At 45.1% G+C, this 21436-nt stretch overlaps 3 protein-coding genes across 4 annotated transcripts in view; 2 read left to right on the top strand and 1 right to left on the bottom strand.

Annotated features, from left to right (window-relative positions):
- Positions 1-19420, top strand: part of LOC128878388 (caveolin-3-like) — an 84005-nt gene extending 64585 nt beyond the window's left edge. Inside the window, exons 3-5 of the mRNA XM_054126539.1 lie at positions 18250-18338; positions 18583-18762; positions 19115-19420. Coding sequence (XP_053982514.1) covers positions 18250-18338; positions 18583-18762; positions 19115-19312 — 467 coding nt within the window. The 3' untranslated portion in view covers positions 19313-19420. The remainder of the gene's footprint in view (positions 1-18249; positions 18339-18582; positions 18763-19114) is intronic.
- On the bottom strand, positions 13500-15200 carry LOC128878390 (dentin sialophosphoprotein-like). 2 transcript variants are annotated; one of them, XM_054126544.1, is made up of 3 exons: positions 14958-15200; positions 14187-14497; positions 13500-13984 (listed from the first exon to the last, which is right to left on the bottom strand). In XM_054126544.1, the coding sequence occupies exons 1-3, from the start codon at positions 14960-14962 to the stop codon at positions 13860-13862; spliced, it is 441 nt and encodes a 146-aa protein (XP_053982519.1). In that variant the 5' UTR covers positions 14963-15200; the 3' UTR covers positions 13500-13859. The 2 variants fall into 2 exon arrangements, with proteins under 2 accessions (XP_053982519.1, XP_053982520.1); XM_054126545.1 differs by having other exon boundaries at positions 14187-14491; positions 14958-15197.
- A 425-nt stretch (positions 19421-19845) lies between the features above and the next one.
- Positions 19846-21436, top strand: part of LOC128878377 (glutaryl-CoA dehydrogenase, mitochondrial) — a 5685-nt gene continuing 4094 nt past the window's right edge. Inside the window, exons 1-2 of the mRNA XM_054126518.1 lie at positions 19846-19956; positions 20111-20143. Of these exons, the coding sequence (XP_053982493.1) occupies positions 19890-19956; positions 20111-20143 (100 nt within the window). The 5' untranslated portion in view covers positions 19846-19889. The remainder of the gene's footprint in view (positions 19957-20110; positions 20144-21436) is intronic.

Below are 21436 nucleotides of genomic sequence, written 5' to 3'. Positions count from 1 at the left end.
TGTACAACGCAGGGTATTATACGGCACGGTTACGCGGCCGTGCTCACGGCCGGCGCGACGATCGTATAAATAGGTCTGGAAATTAATGTCCCCTCGAGCCATTCCGACGATCTTCACGGTTATCCGCGTTCTTCTCCTTCGACGGCCGATAAATACATGTTGTCGCGAAGACGTTCTCGACCTACGACAACGATCGTCTATTTCGCGCGTCGCTCCTTCCGCTGATGCGAGAATCATTTTTCAAGGTTGAACGCGTGCTCGACGCCTCGGCCTCGTGAAATTCTTCCGTCGAAGAAACTCGTTGGTTACCGTACACCAAAAGGCAATACACTTTTTTCATTTGCACGCCTGGTTTGTCTATTGCGCGTGTTTGTTGGCCATAGATAAATTAATTGCGCAAACGAGGCGATCGTAAATGCCCGCGGGATTCGAGGTATACGAACTACCGGCAGTGTTAGGTGTAAATTATGACCAGGTTTGGTCCAGACGAAAAAAATAGACGGCCGTGAGGATTGAATCGCGACGAAGGACGGCTGGGTTGCAGTCGCGTGACCCACCGCGAGCCACCTCGCTCGACCCACCCTGATCGTTCATTTTCCACCGATATCTTTTATCCTCGCCTGAAAACCTTGTCCGAGGTTCGTCATCGTCCTGCGTCTATAGTCGCTAGTCGGAAATTGGAAACGCGAAACATCGAAGAGAGTACATCTTATTACTTTATACTCGCACCGTGTCTCGTTTCATCTTCGACGTAATCATTTTGAATTTAGACGTGGCGTCGTTCGGTCTAGGGAAAGCGAATAAATAAATAAATAAATAAAATCTACTCGACGGTGGATCGAATTCGCACCGATTCACCGATGAAGAATTCGTCGACCGTAACCTATTGTACCTATTAACCTTTTCAAGACGGTCGCCGTTCGTACGCGTCGCGTCATGCTCAACGTACTTGTTTGATTTGCATTCTACCATGTCGATCTTGTCGTTGTACAAATTTTCAGTTTTATTTATTTTAACCGAGTATTCTATCCCGCGAGTGAAACTGTAACCTTCGTTTGACAACGAGCATCGGATCGACGGGTGTTCATCCTTTGTTCGTTTCTCGAATTTCGATCGAAACAAAAAGTTTTGATCTATGTTTGGTAGTCCGAGTACGCAGTCGTGTAACGATACGATCGATGCTGCGAAAAGTGACGTCGATGCGGTCCGGTGCGGTCGATCGAAGCAGCACCTGTCGATGGCTCGCGCCGCGTAATCCTCGTGCGTGACGTTGCGTAACCCTCACGTTTTACCGAGCTCACGTGCCAACCTACCTGTAATCAGTCATCGAGCGCAATTATCGTGGACGTAACCTCGCTGCAGCCGCGTGCAACGATACGCAACCCGATACACGCGTTTGCGTGCGCGTCCGTGCGCGATGCTTTCTCATTTATGCGTAAAACTGGAACAACAAGCGGAGTTGGGCCACTCGCACACGTATTCGTACTTGCAATTTCTTCTATATTCTCGTCTACGAGACCGATCGATCGATCCAACTCTTACTATTCGTTTAAGCATCGATTTTTCACCTCCTCGGGTAGATTTTTCTTAAGGAACGAACATTTCTTCTTTGCATCCTGTCCCGACAAGCATTCAGTTCGTCGCATCGATACCCCAACGAGAGACAAAGTAATCGATGGACCATGAAGAGACTCGATACTCGCGACAAAGGCGTTTCATTATTAGACGGTTAGAAGAGCGCACGCGACCTTACATTGCGTGCGTATCGGTCGGTGTTTCGAAGAGGGGAGACTAGATTCTTGGCCGCGGTAGGGAGAACGAAACGGCGCGGTGCGGCCGCTGCGGCTCGAAGAAGATTGGGGATGGGGGTGGCGAAAGGGGAAGCGAAAGAGGTTACGTAACTCGAAGAAGTAGGCGAACGATGCAACCAAGTCACGTGCTGACAAAGTCGCGTGGTATCGCAGCAGTTGCTTCCAGCGAGGAGGAAGGAAATCGGATGGGTGACCGTTGTCGTTCGCTCGGTTCTTCTTACGATTAGCTCGGATCGATCGGATAATTAATCCTCGAGGTGTGCTTCGAAATTTATTCGTCTGTGAAACTGGGCGCGCGTTCATCGCGAGAATTGTACATTTACGATACGATTCATTTGCCAGCATGAATCATTCGAACGTCTTTCCGACACGTGACCACCGGATTATCGATGCTTCTTGCGCGCAAAAGCACGGGTCGCGCGTTGCGTAAGCTCGTCGCTGCTCGCATAACCGCGCTGTCACGTTTCGGGCAGGAAAAGAGCGCGATAACGAAGGATCGTCGTTCCGAATTAATCCGGTCGGCACGTGACCCTGTCGGACGATCCCGATATTGCCAGGAACTGAAATTTCGAACGTCGCCGTTTTGCGAAAAATCCCAGGTGCATGGAGGGATAAATTCCCGATAAAGCCCACGGAACAGCAAACTCGATCGTGTCTCGTTTCTTTAGACTCCGGGACTATATTTTCTTTCTCCCTGTAATAGGAGCCGCTACTTTCTCCGGCCGACTCCGACGTCGAAACTTTAACGCCTATCGAACTCTATTTCTGTCATAGAAGAAATCGATGAGAAGGGCAAACGCGTGGTATAATTAACCAGTCGCAAGCGCGAAAACCATTCTGGTCAAATGGGGCGCGTAATCCGTCCTGCGGCGCAGTAAAAATGAATATCGCGAAGGTGAATATTATATCTCGTCGAGGTCAAGGATGTGCCTATAGAGGGGATACTTGAAATTCGTCTGTATCATTCTCCAAACGTGTCAATTCCAATATTACAAATTCTTTGGCTAACCGTATTTATTTACCTCTCGAGACGAAAATAACCCATCGCTATTCGCAATGACGCGAATGTCACGATAACGTGACAAAGTGACGGTGCAAGTTTATTCAGCGAACACAGTCCGGTAGACGAATCCGTCACGATGACTTTACGAACGGTAGAGCCGTAGAGTACCGCTATACGCGTTCATAAGTATACATTTTTTCGATTCCATCGGTGGGACATTAAGCAATCCGTACTCTCGTTTATACGCTTCTGTTTCGGTGTCGCACGTTTCTCCGGAGTTGGACAAAACCGATCGAAGAGATATCATCGAGTCACGGGGATTTCTAAATCATGGTCAAAGTTCCGCGAGCTTTGAACTCCTCGAACGAGCCAGACCGAAGGATTACAAGATAAAACATTGTCGAGATCAAATTTAACGTTCAAATACCGATAAGAGATAGAGCGATACGGATTGCACAAGAGCGTTCCGGGAAGGTCGCGACGCCCTTTGAACCAAAGATGGACGAACAGGCTGATGATCTGTAGTTAGGTACGCTTGAGATCGATGTATGCGGAATTCGCGCGACCAACGGAATACTAATGTTATCCTTCGCGGAAATTGCCGCATTTTCGTTTCGGCTCTTTCCTTGAAAGTGATCTTGGAGAAAAATATCGTTATCGGGACAAACGCCACGACGGTACAAATATTTTCGTCTCGAGGTATCTATCTTCGCGAAACGATCGTTGACCTTTCCGTAATTCTGCGTCGACATTTTCATTCGTGGCAAAACATTACGTTTTTATGTACTTTTGGATTCGGAGCACTTGGAGATAATGGAAAATCCGTAAAATTCAAGTGGACAACGATGAATCGGTGAAAATTTCTCGTAACATTCCGGTGGTGTGTTTCGCCATGTTGAATGCAAAATTTCCGAGAAGAGACATATTTGCGTCGCAAAAGCGAACAACGGCGTAAATATTATTTCTCTCCAAGGTTACGTTTCAGGGTATTTCAAGATCGAAATAATGTCGGCGATGTTGAAAGTGCAAACAGTGTGGTCAGTGTTCGGTATGTTCTAAAAATAAAAAATAAAAGTGGTTGCGAAATAAAGATGTTATCGTTTCAAGTGGAATATCCGGTTCGCGTATATCATAAATTGTAAAGACGCGCAATCTTGGGCATCGTCGGAAAAAGAAGCGATCGCTCGTCGTCTGCGTTGGTGTTGATCGCGCGATGATGTCATCGTAGACGTCCGCGGCGCGCCGGCGAGACGTCGACGTTGCACCGCCGAAAATCGCCGGCTGCGTAGATACTTTTATACATATATCGGTTCGATTATCGATCAGTGAACCCGAGCGAATCGCGGCCGCGCGACGTGATCGTTGCTCGACTCTCGGTCGACTCGATTCTCGCGGCTCTCACGGCCGATAACGGTTGCGTCGCGTTGCGCAATCATTGTTTACGCTTCCCGTTAGCAATAATATGTATATCGACGCGGCACCGTGGTCATTTAAATATAGAAATGCTCGCATGCCGCGGCATAGTCCACCTACGACTTCGCGATTACCCCTCTTCCACCTCCGCGCTTGTTTCTTGTTGCTCTACGTATCTATGCAGTTTTAACGAGATGTCGTTTGCCATATGGTATATACAGTACGAAGAAAATAACAATCGTCATTAATCTACTCCGGCTCTTTATCGCGAAAGTCTTATCTACGTAAGAATTCCGAGTAAGAAAGGAAAGGTAAACAACTCGTTATTTATACTAATATTATAAAGAAATCTGAAAATTTGTAAATCAATAGCATCTCTAACGATAGTACAATTTTTTAAAGGCTATTCTTAAAATTCTGTGGAATTGGCTAAATCTAAAGACCTTATTACAAGTTCGCAGCTATTAGGTCGCTATTACTCGCGACGAATGGATGGCGAGTAATGACGAAGATAACAAAAAATTGTTGTTCCAACCGATTAATTAACCGGTTAATTGCGCCTCGAGTAGCACTTCACCGAGATACGTCGACTCGTACGTTGCACCCCGAGGCTCGGTCGTCGGTTTCACCCATGGCCGCGTCTTTCCCTCGGAGTTGTTTCTCATCCATCGGGGATGCAACGGAGCGAGCGTTCTCCTCGCCAAGGTCTTACGCGCGTAATTAGGATAACCTGGTTGGAATTACGTTCGGTCAATTAACTAGTTAGAGATAAATTACCGCTTTTACCTGGCACGCTGGTTTATGTGTGTGCGCGCGCGCTATTACCGCGCTAACTGCATCTCTCAACTTCTCGTCGAGATATCATTACCGCCGATAGTTTTCTTTGCTTTGCGTCATCGGCACGATTACGCTACTCGACTCGACTCGACTCGTGCGCTGATCCATTATTTCGCTCTTCTATAAATTGATAATTCAGAAGCTACGCGATAGTACGGAAAGAAATAAATGTATATGTATATTCGGAAGCGGAAAATGTTTCGTAAAACTTAACTCCCGAACCGTGTATATTTCGATGTTTTCGATAGCGCGTAACGTTCTTCGCAATGTTTACCCGAACCAACGTCTGGGCCATCCAAGTCGAAACCGAAAACAATGCGATCCGCCGAGATAGCGTTGCTTTGTAAAAAATATCGGAGTAAACAACGTCTGCGCCAGAAAATATTGATCTTCGGTAACGATACGAGTCGATTACTACCTCGAATGTCTCGTAGAAGCAAATGGAATGACGAAACAAGTGCCATCTCCTGACAATAATTCGTAACTGAAAGTAATCAAGTTTCATCGCGCAGTCAATCTCCCTCCTTTCATTCAAGATTCTCTCGGTTTTTTCCGTCGAAGACAAAAGAATCTTTGACGAAGAATTCGAGACGACGAACCGACGCGTTCGGCTCGGTGTCGTTGAATTGTTCGATCCGATCGGTGGCAAATGATCACGATTGATTCGGCCGCATTCCCGATAGCCAATCCTCCCATTGGTCGACTATATTTAACTTCTCTACTATTATGCGTACGGTTACATCACGGCTCGATTAAAATAGCGAATCCTCGAAGTTCATGCTTGCAACGGGGCTCGGGCCGATAAGCCTGGTGTATGGCACAGCTGCATCGTAACCGCGATAACGTTATCAGTTCTCGGCCGATGTTTGCAAATATGTTTGCGTTCTTAAATGCAAGCCGAGGCTGCGTTATTATCCATCTTATTATTCGGTTCCCCTTTCCGTATATCTCATGTTCTCGGCCTTGTCGAATCTCCGAGCTGCGGCCGCGCAGCTTCATTTTCGCGTGCTTGCCAATTAATCCACCGAATGTTCACGATCGATTAGGAAATGACCAAATTACACGTTACATCTGTCCAATGACTAATATCGTTCCGCTAGTCCAGAGAAATTTAATAGCGATGCAAGCCAAAAATTGATTCACCGAGAATATTATATTTTCTTCTTTGATCGTTCAATACGTGTTTATAATTGGCGTGAAATCGAGGCGCGTCTCGACGTGTCCATCAAATCGATCTGATGCAACCTCGATGAGTAACGCGCGATAAACTGTCACGTAATGCTTTGATTCGTGGAAAACACGGATCGAAGAGTAACCGTTAACGATGCGTTTCGAACTTTGCCAGACCAATGTTACGAGATCCGTCGAAATCTCTCTGTAAACGTTACGCGATGCGCTAGATTCGCGAAGAGTTTTTCAATTATTATTCTAAACGGGTCGTTGGAATAAATAACGAGAACCAACGGATTCGCAACATACTCGTTAATTACGCTTCAAGGATGTATCTCGTTAAAGTGGCGGGAGATTACACGAGAAGACATTTTCCAAAACATGCGCGTGATTATCTCTCGCTTACGCTATGCCCCTCGGCCGTAATAATTAACTGCGTCCGTGACTTGCGTAATTAATTTATATTTACAGAAAACGCACAACCGGTTGGTATCGTTGGCAGAAGAAACTTTGTTTACCAATTCGTTTGCGCGACTCCAGCTCTAATTTCGTACAGTTGGTTGCAAACTGACGTTAACTCTAATCTTCCAGCAGTTTCTCTATGCAAAAGTTTCCTCGTTGAACGCGTCGTTTGCCTTACGAACGAAACAACGATTACCTACCGTCTGCCGAAAAGTGATATTTTCGGAACAGGAAGAAAAAGAGAACAGGCTGCTCGCATCGCGGCTCCAAAGATTGTTTACGCAGCTCTTAACCACGTGAATCATTATTCCCGCTTATCTATGCCAATTTGATCAACGTTGATTACGCAACGCATTTATCGAACGAATGACGCACATTTTTTTTTATTTCTTTCTATATTTTTGGCGCGTTCGAATGTAACTGACCTTGTCGCGGGACACGAATTGCGTAAGCCCACGCAAGCTTATTTTTTCTTGTCCCCTCGACGAATGATAACACGTTAGATTTATGTCGAAGATTAAAGGGATCGAGGAAAGAATGGATCGCTCTTTCGTCGGACTAGACTTGATTTTATAGAAATAAATTTTTAATTATTTTTTTACGCTGAGTACGCACCTAAAGCAGGTCGCGTACCACCGTGCGTACACGCATCGAGACACCCCTGATGACTTTTGTTCCGTGTAGGAAAGAAGAAATTCTTTATCGCGAAAGTAACGGCTAAATATAAAGACGGTTTCAATACCACCGAGTATTGAAAACATGAAATTCATTTTATCGCTGGGTATTGCAGCGCAAATTTGCGACGCACTCGAACATTGAAAGCGCATCGATAATGGCAACGTTTGTTTTGCCGTGGCCTTCGCGCGAGCGGTTATCTTGTCGAGGACCAAAAAACATCGACTGGTGAAAAACAAAGGAGGCGTAGTTGCCGAAATAAAGCGTTTCCGGTCGGCGAGTCGCGACGTCGTTAATCGGTGTTAATTTTTCAACCACCGGTGCGATTTCCTTTATGCGTTACAAGTTTATCACACCCAACGCTTAAATTAGCAAATTGCGAGTGTCGACAACTTGCCCAACCCTGTTTAATCTGTTTGTTGGATTCAAGTATCTTTCTTTGTATCTGACCTTCGACGAAATCGAATAACCTCGAAACGTGCGTCATCGTGATGGTCTGGAACGCCCCTATCGGAAGATAAACGAAAGGAATAACAATTTGTGTAAAAAAAGAAATTTGCCAAGCTCGAAGCGTTCGCGCGAGCAAACTGCAGTTCGGCAACGTAAACGAAAAACATTGATTTTATTTAAAATGGTAAAAAAGACATTCCGATGATTCGTTCCGAGTCATGGACGACACTCTTATCTAGAAAGTCGTGTTTTGACGCGTACAGACGGTGCGTTTACTTTTGGCGAACGCCAATGGACCCACGTCATCGCGACGCGAACCGGAAGGACGAGCGAAAGGTCCATCGTTAACATTCGTCGACTCGTGTTCCGCGCGTCGTCCCAAGGAGAGCTCGACTTTGTTATATCGGGCTGTCGTCTGGCGTACTTGTTATGGCGTCGCAGAATTTTTTCGGCGAATGTTGTTCTCTTGGTGCAAACGCGTGGTCCGCAGACGAGTCGAGGAGCAAACTTCATCGAATTCTGATTTACTTGTATATTTAGATAGGAAATAGATTTTCGAAAAAGCCATCGAAAGGGTTACCGATCGGCACGGCCCTGGAGCGGGAAGGTAGCACTCGCTCGTTAACTCGCTTACGGTAAAGGTTACGTAACGAGCCTGAAATCTGACATAATACGAGTCTAACCACGTGTACAGGGAACTTTTACCGTTGAGAGGTGAGGCCGCAGAGCTTAGGAAATCCGACAGCCGCTCGCAGCCTCCGCTAATTAGATCGTGCAAGAAAAATGTTTAAATAGCCGTAACTTAACCGTTTGACTCTTACCGCCCGACCGTAATCCTCTCGATTCGCTCGGATCGATAGAAATTGTGCCGCGAAAGAACCGATGCCTTTCTAAATACGTTTCGCGTTACCAAAGGACTCACGGATTTCGCGACTGGTGAATCCGACCTGCGTGACGATCCCACTCCCACGAATAATACAAACAAAATTAATCGGTATTCGAAATGCAAAAAAAAATCGTTGGTACACGGTCTTTCCTCTCCTGTCACGGACACCGGCGACAAGACAACAGTTTCAGCTACGTACGGATCGATTTCTTCGCTGCAAACGTGTACAATGTTTGCTCGCAGTTTGTTCTAGTTTTGGTGGAAAGGAGAAACGCGATGCTCAAAGTTAAATTCGGCGCGATGGAATTTAGAAGGGGACACCTGACCGACGTCGACGTCGAGGTGGAATCGGATCTACCGAATTACGGAAAGGAATTTCAACGTTGATCGAAAGTTTTTATTCTATTTTTCATTGTGTCGCGATATTCGATTCGTGTTTGAACTACGGAAAAGTACGCGCGAAACGCCTCGAAACACGTCGCTCGATGTTTTCATCGTAAGATCGAGGTCGACGGCAATCGAGGTTACTCGATGACGAGCGCTACACCGAACAAGTTGTTAAATGTCGATAGCGAAGACTTAAATGACTAAAGTCGCTTGAAATATTACCCCGATACCGCACGAATCAATTCGATGTTGGATGAAAAAATAACTATGCGTTGAAACAGTTGCTCTTGTTTTCTCGTAGATTACATATTGTTTCTTCTTTCGACGAACCATCGAACGATTCGTCGCGAGTGAAATTTGATTTAGGGACACGCGCGTCCGCTTTATCCGGCTATACCGTTTTGGATAATCGCGTCGATCGAACAGGCGAGTTGGCGCGCGTGAGATCAATCATTTCCTGTTTCCCCTTGGCCGATTTCGCGGGACGATCGAACCGCGACTTTGCCCTTGCGAAGATCCGCAGCTGTCCCTGCATGTTTACGCAGTCGTTGCAGTTTCGCGAGCCTTCGCCATCCAGTGCAGCGCCGCGACGCCTGGTACTCCCGCGGTCTCGTGCTCCGGTCTGCTCCAGAAACCTACTTTTTCGAGTCACCGTGGCAATGCCAGCCTCCGTTTTTCTCGGCTGTCCTCTCCCGTGTCACGGACCGCGTTGTTGCGTCAACGCCACCGGCAATCGCTGCTTTCCAACTTTTCAATTGTCTCGGCTTTTGTTTCTTCATAGTTAACGCTTCCACGTTTCCGCTTTTGACACCGTTCTTCCGTGCCAGTATAAAGTAACGTCTGTAGCGTACCGTTATAGCTTTTTAGTAAACGAAACTACGAACCTCGATGTAAACGTAAATATAATTACGACACAGGGGAAAAAGTAACGCTCGACATTTTTTTATCGTCGCGTCCCTGAAAGCTGAAAACTTGCACGATTCAATTGTTGCCGGTTATCCAACAACGTATCGTTCGAGGTTTTACCGCGATCGTCTCGCCATTCTCTCGAGACGCAACAATTTGATTCAGCTTTATTGGAAAATTAGCGTGGAAAAGTAGTTACTCGGCGTCTCAGCGGTGTCAAGGTACAACGGATTCGATACGCCGATTTCCCAACGCTTCTCGCGCGAGCGAGAACCTTATGTAATAGCGTAACCGCTCGATTGCATTGACTTACCTTGCACCGTGTATGAATATATCGCTGTTACATATTAAACGTCGCACGGGTGAAACGCAACTGTTATTTATCGGTCGCGCAGAGAACGCAGAGTCGCTTAGAGGCGATCGAACGAGAAAAACAATCCAGCGCAACGAAACGTTGAGAAAAACCTGGTCAATTTTCGGACTCGGCCGCGCGAAATGACTCCGAAAATTTTCTCGAGACTACGAGAACGCGACTTACGCTAAATTTTTCAAGCATCTTACAGCCGTCGCCGAAGACAAGTAGGCCAACCGACACGCACCGCAAAATCCAGCACCGCTTTTGTCTTACCGCTGCTCTTTCGAGCCTCGCTATTTCTGGACCGACCAGCCTTTTCGTTTGATCCGTTTCTTTTGCAACGGATCTCGACCAACCCTCGCGATCGTCTTTCGCACCCCAGAAACGCGCGGTACCGAATTAAGGAAGCCACGTGCCCTGAAAAAATAGGTCAGTTTGGAGGAGAACGATCGACATCGCTTACAATTTTAGCTCTCCGTACGTACGGCGCAGCCGGAAGAAAGGACTACAAATTCTACGGGCATGCACGTATCCGTTCGATTCGAGGCGTCGATTCTCTGTTACGCGACGGATTTTCGAGAGCCACGGATCAAACTTTTTTCGCGTAAGACGTAAGCGATGTAACGTCACCGATGTACCGTTATTTGGACCGACAGTGTCAACCGATTCGTCTCTTTAACGCCGGGGAAATGTGGTACACGAAACGGTATCATTCGAGCCTGATGTCATTCGAGAGAACTGCACTCTCTGCCGCACGACTCGCGTCGATACTTGCCGAAATTTTGTCGACAAAGTCTCACCGTGTAAAGGTTCTAAAATAACGTTGCGGCAAGTTGTTTTTATCGTTAGAGAGTTTTAGCCAAAGTGTGTCGAGGAATCCAAACGGTTTGATACACGGCTATTTATAGGAACGAAGATTCATTACGCGAGGTCCCGTTTCACGTGTATCGGCGGCTCGTTTCAGCGTTGTGCAACCTCGCGGCGTAATATTTCCTCGCGCGTTAATGCTCGTGCATGCTACGAGACTTGCCATCGAGAAAATTAGTTTTCGCTCCGCTAGGGTTACCATTCCTGAGTCACGAATCACAAGTCACGAGTCACGAGAAAAGAATGCACGCGATACTTTTTATAAGATGATAACGTTTAAGATGGAAGCCAGAGGGTGGTGGTATACAATCTTTTTATGCCATTAGTATCGTAGTCGTAGAAAAAAAAATGAATGAAAAGTGAACGTAAACGCGAGCGTACGATGAGGCGTTCGATTCGGATTGGTTCGGTTCGAGTCGAGCTGCGCCGCGCTTACGTAACAATAGTCTCGCGTCTCGTACACGTGCTCGCCACCACGTGGCCTCCGGTCACGTTATGCCGGCCGATATCTCTGAAAATGGAATTATTCTTACGTAGCCGCGCTGCCTCGTAACTCGTAACTCGTAACGGCAGCTCTATCCATCGCGGAGGCCACGATGACTGACACGTGAAGATCACTTTTGGATCGTTCCAGCGACAAGGGTTCGATAGCGTTCTCTTTTAGCACCTGCCTCCTATTATTACAAATTCTCCGTTATTCGTATCGACGTCTCTCACCGTAAACGAGTCTCTGATCTTTCATAGGAAATTCTTCTTAGAAAACGTTACTAGTGCGCGTTGCGAACAGACTCGAAAAATCGCATCCGATATCGTGAACATTCTTCCGAGAATATCATCGAAGATACGTTCCTTCGTTTGGTTCCAAGTAAACGAAGAGTTTTCTCTCGAGTGCGGTGCGGAACGATTAAAACTTACTACGAAAGTTTATCGAAAGGGGTTCGAGTATCGCGTATCCAATGAGCGAATGCGGGACAAGATATTGCACGCGTGTACGTATATAGTGGTATCGTATCCAAGACGCTAATTGTATGCTAGAAGCATTGCCATTATCTAACCATAACTACTCCCACCTAGATTCCAAACAATGCGACTGGACGGAGACCTTTAACAGAGTTATCTTGCCCAACGCAGCTGCTCGAGCGTGTTGCAACCCTGTGCAACGAGCTAAATTGTCGTTAACGGTAAATTACAAGACGCGATGCGTTCGTTCGCGTGCTCGAATCTAGAATGAATTCGCTGTTCTCGATGCATCCTGACTCGGTGACGCGAAATCGTGCGCCGAACGAGACATATCGAATCTCTACTTTGGTATCTACTCGAAGGATGGCCAAGCGTTGTTACCGATGTTCGTTTCGACTGTTTTCATTCGAATCCTTCTCTCGAAAATGCGGACAAAATGATTGGGAACGAATAAAATTGCAAGAAAAGTGTCGAGCGAATTCAGTAGCTAGCTCGAGTTTCCTCGGTGTTGGATTCGCGCGAACGCAGTATAGTTAGCGAACTAGCTATTACATCACATATCTTGGTTGCAGTGGCAAGGTAGAGGTAGACCGTGAACCTAAGCGCAGCCTGGCACGTTGCGCGATTGCACGTGACTGGTTCCGCAAGCTGGGTCTTTTCCATTAAAATTTCCTTTAATAGATAAGCGGTTCCCTCTTATCAACGTATTCTTACTAAAATTTCTTAATCTATACTTTCGGTCTACTTTTGTTCCGAGAATCGAGAGACCTGTCGTTCCGAGCGTCACGATTTCATTCGAGGTAATCGCAGCAAGCATAGCAAAGACGGTCCGCGGGTGGCGATAGAATCCCATGGATGCTGAGTCGACAACAGGTTTCTTCGTCCTCAACGTTCCATCGAAGGATAATCTTATCTAAGTACATATCAGCGTGTCGCCGCGATCCATGGAAGCTGGTGCATCGGTCTCTCGTTTCAATCTACTCCGGGATTACGTAATCGAATTCCCGGTGTCTGTTTCTTCCAAAGAGTCGATGTTTAATCGACTGCGTCGATTAAGCATCCGGTTCGGGTAAGTTTAGCGAGAAAGCATCGAATTTAAATATCGCGGTAAATATTCGAACGATCGATAAACCGCGTAAGTATCGTTTCGTTATAATTACTTAACGCGGCTAGACGATCCACTATTCGAAAGACGCCCCCGATTGTAGGCAAAAGTGCTTGGAAAGCAGCTACGCATGCGATTAGTCTATCGCCAGGTGCGTTCGATTCGAGACTCTTCGAATAGAGGTAAATGGCATTTACTAAATGCTTCGACTGTTTGATTTGAATAGACATCTGTATTGTTAACGTAACGCATTACAATTTTGTTTTTATAGAAATTGCAGTCTCCTTTTACGTAGTACTGCTATTTAAAACTACTTTTATCGATACGGATCGCTTTATAAAAATATGAAATATTTTGAATATACAAGTTATAGGATAAAATTGTTTTAACCGCAACATTAAAACGTACGGTCAGCATATAACGATAAAAATAAAGGAATCAATATATCGATATCAAATACCGTGTACCCATAGAAGTAATAAATAAATAAATAAGTAAACATTTTAGTATATAATTTACAATCAATTCTATAAACGAACGAGAATTTTAACGAGTAGCGAGAGTCGATTTAATTAAGCTCTCGCTTTACGACGTGGTTTGCAGTCACCGCGACTGTAGCAATTTCCATCGCTGCTGCACGATTCCGAGCAGTCGCAGTCGGAACAGCCGCACGACGACGACGACGACGACGAGCGTTCTGAAACATGATTCATTTTGCAAATTATCTTTTCCGGTATCGAATAAGCAATCGAATGAAAACAATTTGAAAAAGCGAAGGTTTCCAAGTTTCGCCACATTTTCACGCACAAAATCCATTAGTTTAAAGTTCACGTTTCGCTACCGAGAAGCTAACACCGTCGAATTCGTAAAGTTAAGTTCAGCAACGAATTAATACTCACTGGTACGACGAGACGGCTTCTTCTTCGTAGTTTTCGCGTTGGACGCCGTCAGCGTTCTGGCTGGCTTCCTCGACTTGTTCGTCTTCGCCGGTCGCGAACATCGCCCTTTTGCCTTGCCCTTGCTCTTCTTTCGTTGAGGAGAGATATCGCAGCCATCGCAGCTGTCGGAATCGAAGCTGTCCGAATCGGAGAAAGAATCCGAAGTGTACGACGAACTGCTGTCGGTGCTGTCCGAACGATAGCAGCTACCCTTACGGCAAGAAGTCGACTTCCTGGTCGATTTCTTTGCGGAAGGTTTCCTGCAACTAAAACTAAGGTAGTAAACTCTTTGGCGATGAGTGAAAGCATTTATTTCAAGGTAAAGGTTCGTTCGTTTAAACGTTCTAATTTTAGTATCGCAATCGTAAGAAAAACGATTCCGAACGATTGTTTCGAAGCATGTTTACACTTATACGTAGGTAAACAGAACTATCGAAACGGTGCTCGTTCAAAATTCCAACCGTCGTTCTTAACGTAAATGTTCGACTCCGAGAATGTCGAGCCTCGTGGACAAAAGGACGAACAAAAATTATTAAATTACAAAACGTTCTCCGTTCTTTTTTTATACTCGCTATACCAAAGCAACGTTACAACATGTATACCGAATTATTTTCATAGTTTGCGACGTTTGACGTGGAACACGAGAATTGATTTATTTTAACGATAAATGGGAAAATCGTTCGGTCAGTTTTTTTCCACGATTCTCGTAACAATGTTTTTGCTATTTCTTACCTCATTTTCCTGACGTTGAACGTTACGGTCGGTGCTTTATCGATTTTAATTTCCTTCGGATATCACTTTTTAATATTTATTAGTTTCTTTGATAAATGACACGATCATATAAATACAAGCAAGGTGTACGGGTGAAAATTGTAACGAAATAAATATCACAACTACTTCCAAAAGATACGATTAGAACGAAATTTGACCGAGGAACGAGCACAACGCACGTTCGCTTCTCGCGTTCGGACACTCGAATGGTTCGTATCGTTCGGCTTCACCTTCCGGCAACCGTTCTTTCCGTTTTGTATACATTTCGAAGCCGCAAAAACAACGACGCGTTCAAATTAAATTACTTGAGTCGATCACCGTGTAACCGAGTAAACGGTCAAATCGAACAGGTTCGCGCGATTCGTTTTCGAGTCCCTCGACACTCGATTCGGACCACTATTGCTCTGAAATTTCCATCGTAACGCTACGCACGAGCGGCCATTCACGCGTCCGGATTCGTCCTGTCATCCGCAGTCGCGGTGGCTTTGTTTAGCGTTTCGATGCCAGTTCTGCGCGACAGATTGCAGATCGATGCGACAATAGGCTATGCATCGGATATTCCTATTGTTCCGTTAATTTGTCCTGGTAAATCCATTGTACCTGTTTCAACGGCGGTGGGAGAGCGTGTATTGCTCGTGGCTTCGACTCCCTCTTTCAGAGGGATGATCGGTGAAAATTTCGCGCAAAGAAGAAGTTACGCGATTCCATACGCTTGGCTGTTGGTTCTGATCGATGAACGGTTTCGTACAGTTTCATCGTCGCGTCGCCCTATTTCAACGCGTAATGCCGCAGATACGATCGGCGAGTATATCGATCCGCGAACGTGTGTCGATGTGAACCGATCCGTGAATTTGTCCCAGCTAAACGAGCCGGGAACGAGCGTCGATACAATCGAGCCTCGACTTGCGCAACCTTCGCCGAGGGTTATGACACCCCGGTTATGGCACCAGTGCGCCAGGCCCGCAGTTATCGTCGAGCGAGTTGCACGTGTCGTTGATCGAAAGGTCCGACGGTCTCTCCGTGTCCCAATGGCGCAATCCCCGGCTGCACCTACACGCTTATTCATTTAGGATTACACAAGGTTGGCGGCGAACGCGAGCCCATTCCGTTGTCGAATCGTTCAAATTCCGACAAACTTTTCTTTCATTTTTCAAGGCGATTGCCAAACAATTACGAATCTATGAGATTCGCGTGTACGCGGAAATTCCACGTGCAACGGTCGGAGGTGTTAGCCGGCGGTACCATTTGGCTCGCATCCCTAATTATCAGTTAACGTATCACGTATTACGTTCACGTTCCTATAAATTAAATTTCGAGTCGAGTAAGTTTATTTTTATTTTGTAATCAAACGATCCTATTCGATCCGATCCGCTTTCCGCGATCGATAATGAGCACTCTTTATTCGTCAGGAGTTCATAGTTGCTCCATCTATCGAGTCGGCTGGGATTCGTTAACGTCGAGGAGCTTGCCTCGTCTAAAGGCGTCGTAAACACCGTATTACGTAATATTTGTACATACATCGTTTATCTTTGACGTCGACCAACGTATCGTCGACGAACTTGTTTTCGTCGACATTGCGTAATCTTGCATCGAATGTACCAACGAAGCGATCGAATTTATTTTTACCGGCAAAATTACGTCGGAAGTAAAATTAATGTGAAAACACGGTCTATATATACATTACGCGTAATGCATAAATGTAAATAAATTTCGCATAAGATTACGAACGCTCTTCATATACGGCTTTTGATATTCGTTTGATAATAAAAAGTAAGATGAAGCGAAACCGAAGCAGGCATTCTCTTTTATTTCAAAATGTCTTCCATCAGAGATAACGAACGTCGAATTTTTGAAGAATAGACGAGTTAATTAAGCTTCGCTTTGCGAATCAACCTTGCTATTGAACGAAACGTAAGATTTGAATTGTCCGAGTTCGATCGAACGGGCCATTCACTTTCGTTTCGTCGGGGTGATTGTACCGAAGCGGTCGCGTTCGAGAACGGGGGTTGAAGATAGGGTCAAAGAGGGTCGCGCAGTCGCGTTGACCATTGTCCACCTGGCGTATCGCGAATTATTCCTCACCTGTTCTCACCTGGTCGCGTTAACCGCGGCGCGATCGAGGCCCAAACTCGCCGTACCAGGGCGAAACACGCAGCCAAAATAAGGGGGACACGAGTCGCGAACGGGGAGTCCGGTGAGTATACTTTCCGTCCCTCGATCGACATTGTCGCGTTTCGTCTTTTACCGCAAAATAGAAATCGAAAGATAACGAGTCAACGAAAGAAGAAAATTTCGATGACGAAGGAGTTTCGAAGCATTCTGTCGCGAGTGTCGGGTTAATTGTTTCGCAGCGAGTTCCGGATTTAGCAATATATATATATATATATATATAGCGAAAATTGCACTCTCGGTTCGCGTAGCTGGAATGGAAACAACGAGCAGGTGTTCGAGAGAGATTAAAAGCTTCTTGCATTGTTAATCGGCTCGTGTCGATCCACGTGGCAATCGGAAGTTCCGGATCGATGATATCGCGCGACTTCCTAGACGCTCTTAAGCCTTCTTACAAATTGATCGCCCGCGATGCTTTCTTTCTTGAGCGCGTCAAAAAATGCCGTAAAAATAGTTTGCGTAGAAAAAGAACGAGCAATATTTTTATTCGTTTACCATCATTCCTGCCGCGTAAACGTTTTCTCACGATTACACCCTCGTTCCCCCTCCGAGCTAAAGTATAAACGAACCGAACCGAGTTCGCTTTGCCCTTGTAACGAACCGGAAAATGTCAAGGTATCGAAACTACCCGAAGAGCTGGTGCGTCCACCTTGCCCCGCGGCGCGAATCGTCGCGTCGCGTTTACGCGTAGTTGCGGCTAAATCGATACAAAAATTACGACATTCAATTCCGGACGCCTAGGTAAGTTCGCGAAACGGTTTTCTTGAAAAAACTCGGCAGGATTCCGCGTCGTATACGTCGAAGAAGTTATCGTACGAGGCCACGCGAGTGATCTCCATGGGCATCGGTGCCGATTGCTAGAGAACCGTGTATTATTTAAAAGCGAGAATCGATGGAGACTCGTGTGGGTCGGTCGCGATTCGAATCCTAGCGCTGGCGTGTTATGTTCCGCGATGGCGACGCGATACGCGTCTCGCCGCAGTCCGAACGAAGAAGTCTTGACCGTGAGACGGAACGATGCTCGCGCGTTTCCGAAATGCGTTCAGGTGTTCTCTGCCGAAATGCGGGACTTTCGAATTTCCAGGGATGGACAAGCCCGAGTCCTCCACCGCAGACGAGAGCAACGGGGATCTCGAGGACAGGGACCCCAACAGTTTGAACCAACACCTGCAGGTACCTGCTGCCACTCTCTTGCGATTAAACTCGTATTTTTCAAACGTTACTACGCTTTTCGTTATCTGATTTAGTTATCACGTATGTTTATCGTTTTTTGTTTCTTTTTTTAATATTCTTAAACACACGTGTCGATACGTATCCAAGAAATCGGGCGAGACCGGTTGCTCGAAATCAGATGTACATACCTAGGACACAATTGGAAAACTCACGATATCGAATGCACTCGTTTATTGGGACACAGGTGATGTGGGATGACGTGATCGGAGAACCGGAAGGAATACGCAGCCCCGAGTGCGCGTGGCGTCTCAGCGGTCACTGCTTCCGACTGTCCAGGGGATGCTGCTACGTGTTGCTCTCGGTTCTCGTTGCTCCGTTGCTCGCCCTCTGCTTAGGCTTCACCTTCGCTTGCCTCGCGTTTCAGGTAAGTCATTTATTATCGATGGACTGATGCCGACCGACGCAACGTCGAGCGTTTCTTTTCGTTTCCTGGTTTCCCGAGACCATAGCTTGCGATTGCGATTCGAAGCCGCTTACTCTGCATGTATTTTTAAATTTGTGCGATCGATCGAGTTCGAGTGAACCCTAACGATTGGTAACAAATCGGATTCGATGCGCCGTTAGACGATGCCAATTATCTATATTTATAGCGAAGAAACGTGTGCAAACCTTTCTTCAAAGGTCGCTACTCGTTATCGACAGCATGGAATAACATTCCCTGGTATGAAAACATTGCATAGCCGCGACAAGGAGAACTAAGAAATCGATCTTTCCAGCATATATGGTGCCTGGCGCCTTGCCTCCGCGTTTGGAAAATTACCTGCGCGGCGACGAGAAATTTTCTCACCGCTCTGACGCAGGCCATCGTGCGTCCCTTCATGGACTCCATCGGCTACTTGTTTCACAACATTCGGGTGTACAATCAACAGCTACCAGATGGTCCTGCTCACAAAGAAGACGTCCTCGTGGTGTAAGATTACCATCGAGAAATCGACCATCTATATCGTTTACGAATCATTCGAGTGCCTTCTGAGTCGACGGGTAAAGATTAACGTAAAATTTGAACAATATCGTTTTTACATTTTGTTTTCGATCGATATTTTTTTCATTCCGCGTTATCCAGCGTAACGATTATCCCCTGCTGCATCATTTAATCGTCTACGTCGCGGAGTTAGTCGAATCGGCTAGTCTTGAACATTTCGTGAACGCGAAAAAATTCTATATCTGTATCTATATCTATATATCTATTGTTATAATGTTTTGTAAATAAAACGTGTCCCATGGAAACATTTTGTTTAGACTCGGGTAGTAATTCTTGAATTGATTCTATTTTTCCGTTTATATTTCCCGCAAATTCTTTAAATACTGATTCTTTAAATCTTGAACTTAGATATCAGCCATCGACCGGTACAATATTTTTAACGAGTTAGAGAACTGATTAATGTAAATCGCGTAAGTCATTTAGATCGGCTCTTCGAAGTGGGGGCAAGTAACCGATAAGACGGTTTCGCGTATGTTGACTAGTTAGTTTTCTGTCGGCTCTTGTTCATAATGGCTGCCGTCGTGCAGAAGTTTCGTTCGCGATGTGTGCGGTTTTGTCAAAGAATTTCTTCCAGACGTATCCTTTTCTTATGCAAATGTACTCGAAAAAGGAAAATTCGTTTCGAATACGAGGTTTTCTTTCGATCAAATCATTGTATAGTCGTTCGAATCATTTATGTAGCGCAAATAATTCGTTAGTTGGCGTATTATTCTTAATTTTAAACGATCAGATATATCGACTTCATCTATTCGAAGAGGAAAGCGTGAGTTTGCTTTCTTACCCTTTAAATTGCTTTGCTTTTACCCTTTGTTTAAATTCCTTTGTTTTTATCCTCTTAAACAACCAACCTTAAGTAATGAATGGGATGCATCATTGTCCCATAGGAATGAGCAATACCATAATTGATAAAAATTATAGTTTATTATGCATAATATTCATTGCATTCATATTTTGCTATTGTATATCAAAGCATGAACGCCAGATCATGGACACGCGAATGATATCGCCGCGTAGCGGCAGCGACCGAACTAACTTTTTACATATAATCCAATTTTTTACTTTTTTCTGCATATTCATATAATTTTACATCGTAACTATCATAATTCAACATCTAATTGTTGGTTTGTGTACTAATAATTGACTGATATCGTTTTTTAAATAAATAAAAATTCGGAAAATTGCAGCGCCATCTCTCGGAGAACCGCCCAAGTTTGTCGTGAAATAGTTTCCACCTCGCGCCGCCAGATGTAGCGCCCAACATGAAATTATTTAAAACGTAAATTCTTACTTTTCTCTGCATATAAATGTTATTTTACATCATAATTATTATAATTCAATATCTAATTATTGATTCGTACGCTAATAATTGACCGATGTCAAGTTTTTTAAATAAATAAAAATTCGAAAAACTGTGGCGCCATCTCTCGGCGAACTACCCAAGTTTGTCGTGAAATAGTTTCCACCTCGCGCCGCTAGATGTCGCCTCGACATAAAATTATTAAAAACATAAATTCTTACTTTTCTCAGCATATAAAAGTTATTTTACATCATAATTATTATCATTTAACATCTAATAAATCATCCGTACGGTAATAATTAACTGATTTTAAGTTTTTTAAATAAACGAAAATACCGACAAATGCGACGCCATCTAGCGGCGCGAGGCGGGAACTATTTCACGACAAACTTGGGCGGTTCGCCGAGAGATGGCGCCACAATTTTCCAAATTTTTATTTATTTAAAAAACTTGATACCAGTCAATTATTAATCCAACATTTCCTAAAATCTCGTAATGTCTTCTAACGACTCCTAACAACTCCTACTACCTTCTAACATCTCGGAAACTCTTCTAACATCTCCTAATACCTCCTAGCACTTTTTAACACTTCCTAACACCTTCTAACATCTTCTAACACCTGCTGACATCGCCTGACACTTTCCAGCAACTTCACAAAGTAGCAACGCTCAAAAGTACAACAAAGTGGCAACTCAGAAGTTCGGCGAAATGTGAAAAATCAAATGTAAAGTGTTAAAATGCAACTTTGTTGACTTTTTG

The sequence above is a fragment of the Hylaeus volcanicus genome, chromosome 6 (genome assembly GCF_026283585.1).
Source record: "Hylaeus volcanicus isolate JK05 chromosome 6, UHH_iyHylVolc1.0_haploid, whole genome shotgun sequence".
Taxonomy (NCBI): domain Eukaryota; kingdom Metazoa; phylum Arthropoda; class Insecta; order Hymenoptera; family Colletidae; genus Hylaeus; species Hylaeus volcanicus.
Note: the sequence above shows the minus strand (reverse complement) of the source record. Positions and strands in the feature narration are given on the sequence as shown.